The following is a 2782-nucleotide window of genomic DNA, read 5'->3' on the forward strand; positions in this document are numbered from 1 at the left end:
CAGTGGGACAAAAATAGTATATTGAAAATAATATTAGATGAATAATATTGATTTGATTTAAAATTATAAAAAAATCGAATAAAATCGAATTATCTATAAGGAAAACAATGACGGAAGCTAAACGCCGTCGTTTAGAACGATACGGCCTGCTGCACGTGCCGCCCTACTGTATAAGAAGCCACGTCACTCATACGATGACGCCTCAGTTAATCGTCTGCCTCTTCGTCTCTTCTTCTTCTTCTTGTTCTTCTTCTTCTGCGTTCACTTTGTACCGAAAACACAATTGCAGGGAGATTGCTTCAGGGGAGATTTGAGGAGGATTCAACTTCGTTTCTAGATTAGAAGGAATCGGATGGGGGAGGTATTGATTCGCGCTCATTCTACTTGTTTTTGAATCCTTGATTTTCTGATTTATGGATTTATTTATTTATTTTTATATTGGAGTAGGAGAAGAAGAAACCGGCGGAGGAGACGAAACCGGCGGCGGCGGAGGAATCTGCCAAGGCGGAGAAGGCGGCGGGAGATGCGAAGAAAGAGGAGAAGAAATCCGACGAGCCGCAGGAAATCGTTCTCAAGGTGTTCATGCATTGCGAGGCGTGCGCTAGAAAAGTTCACCGCTGCCTTAAAGGCTTCGAAGGTATAATCAGAACTAATCTGGACGAATCACCGCTTGTAGTTCATCCGTTGAGCTATTAATTGAAATGATTTGTTTCCAGTTTTGGTTGTTTCTCAATTTTTTATTTTTTTTTTCTGGTTTTTGGTAAGGCGTTGAGGAAGTGAAAACGGATTGCCGAACAAGTAAGGTTATAGTGAAGGGGGAAAACGCAGATCCGGTGAAGGTTTTGCACCGCGTGCAGAAGAAAAGCCACCGCCAAGTCGAGCTGATATCGCCGATCCCGAAACCGCCGGCGCCGGAGCCGCCGAAGCCGCCGGAAAATGAGGCAACCAAACCAGAGGAGAAAAACGAGGAGGTTTTTGATTTTTCTACATTTTTATTCATTTCGATTTCGATTTCCATTTCCATTTCAATTTCAATTTCATTCTCTTCGAAAACATCGAAAAATCAAATTCACGAAATTCGTGCCGTATGCGTGTTTTTTTACCCATTGTTTCCGCTGCTACAGCCGCAGGTGATTTCAGTGATGCTAGGGGTGTTCATGCATTGCGACGCTTGCGCTCAAGAGATCAAAAGGCGAATTCTGAGAATGAAAGGTAAATTTGATTTTTGCTCTTCGTTTTACAGTACCTAAACCTATCATTGTTGTTGTTGTTCTTCATTTGCTTCTCAAACTGTCGATAAGATTCCTTAATTTTACCATTCCAATCCATACATTCCTTGCATTTGTTGAATCACACTGCTCAGTTTTCAATATTCACCATACATAAGATCTCCGCCATTGAAATGTTCTTAAAAGCTCCATCCTCTTAATTATTTCCACACAATACAGGAGTCGAAAGCGCAGAGCCAGACTTGAAGAACTCCAAGGTAGCCATAAAAGGCGTATTCGATCCGGCAAAGCTCTGCCAGTACGTGTACAAGAGGACCGGGAAGCACGCGACGATCATCAAAGTCGATCCGGACAAGAAGGAGGCAGCAGCAGAGGAGCCAAAGCAGGAGAAGAAAGCCGCCGAGGATGGCGAGAAGGATAAGAACACCAACAAAGGCACTAACAACAATGGCGAACAAGAGAAAAACGAAACTGCCACCGGAAATGCAGAGGCCGATCCAATGGTGATGAAGAATGAGATGATGCTACAAAATCAGTACCCGAATTATGGGCCGGCGATGAACAATTTGCAGATGTATCCGCAGAGGTACGCGCAGGAGATGAACGGATACGGGTACGGGTACCCGCCCCAGATGTTCAGCGATGAGAACCCGAATGCTTGCCGGGTTATGTGAAGAAGATGAAGAAGATGACTGGTAAGTTATGATACTATAATGAAGTAGTAAGTGTGTTCATAAGCATATAATGAATCATATAATGTGGTAAAAAAATTGAGTTCTATGATCGATCTGGAAATGGATAGTTAGATTAAAAAAAAAAAAGTGTCTTGACTTATATTATCATCACATGTTGATGTGAATTTGTGTGTGTGTTATGGAACATGTGGTCCTGTCTTTTCTTGTTATAATTTATAGAGAGAATTTTGTGGGGATTCTTGCTGCTCTGCTATGCTTAAATTATCAAATAATATATGCGTGTATAATAGGGAAAATTGCAAAAAATAATATGTGGCATGTATATTTCATTATCACTTTAATTGTGTATTTATCTTGTTGGCAAAATATAACTCGCTATTTCTATCATTTAACCGCGTGTGATGTGAACGTCACGCGCAGTCGAAAGACAGAAATAACGATTTTTGTAAACATGACAAAAGTGATAACGAGATTTACATGGAGGATATTTTTGGCAATTTTCTCCTGTGTAATATGTGTGTAGTTTGGAATTGCTCTGATAATGGTTTGATTTGGAACCCCATTTTTTGTATTTGGTTTTACTAACTTTCATTTTTCATTTATTTATTTATTTACTTACTGTAAAACGATTGCAAGCTAGGTCCGATAAAACAAATTATATTAAGCGGCAAATCGTGTGAGATATCTGAGGTTTAAATATATTATTTCACGGTCACGAATATATTTTCATACCATTAGGTCATCTCTCATCGCATTTATCTTCCTTTTTTTTTTTTTTTTTTTTTTGTTTTTTGTTTTCGGTACAGATAATTTATATATATATATATATATATATATATGATGTGAGAACAATCTAAT

At 39.3% G+C, this 2782-nt stretch overlaps 1 protein-coding gene across 1 annotated transcript; it reads left to right on the forward strand.

Moving 5' to 3' along the window:
- The first annotated feature begins 210 nt into the window (after nt 1–210).
- On the forward strand, nt 211–2233 carry LOC127262779 (heavy metal-associated isoprenylated plant protein 7-like). Its single transcript, XM_051291593.1, has 5 exons — nt 211–361; nt 448–637; nt 766–971; nt 1125–1212; nt 1449–2233. Exons 1-5 carry the CDS (start codon nt 353–355, stop codon nt 1901–1903), a joined length of 948 nt encoding a protein of 315 aa, XP_051147550.1. The 5' UTR covers nt 211–352; the 3' UTR covers nt 1904–2233.
- Nucleotides 2234–2782: the final 549 nt, after the last annotated feature.

Source organism: Andrographis paniculata, unplaced genomic scaffold (assembly GCF_009805555.1).
Source record: "Andrographis paniculata isolate CXL003 unplaced genomic scaffold, ASM980555v1 Contig66END, whole genome shotgun sequence".
NCBI lineage: Eukaryota > Viridiplantae > Streptophyta > Magnoliopsida > Lamiales > Acanthaceae > Andrographis > Andrographis paniculata.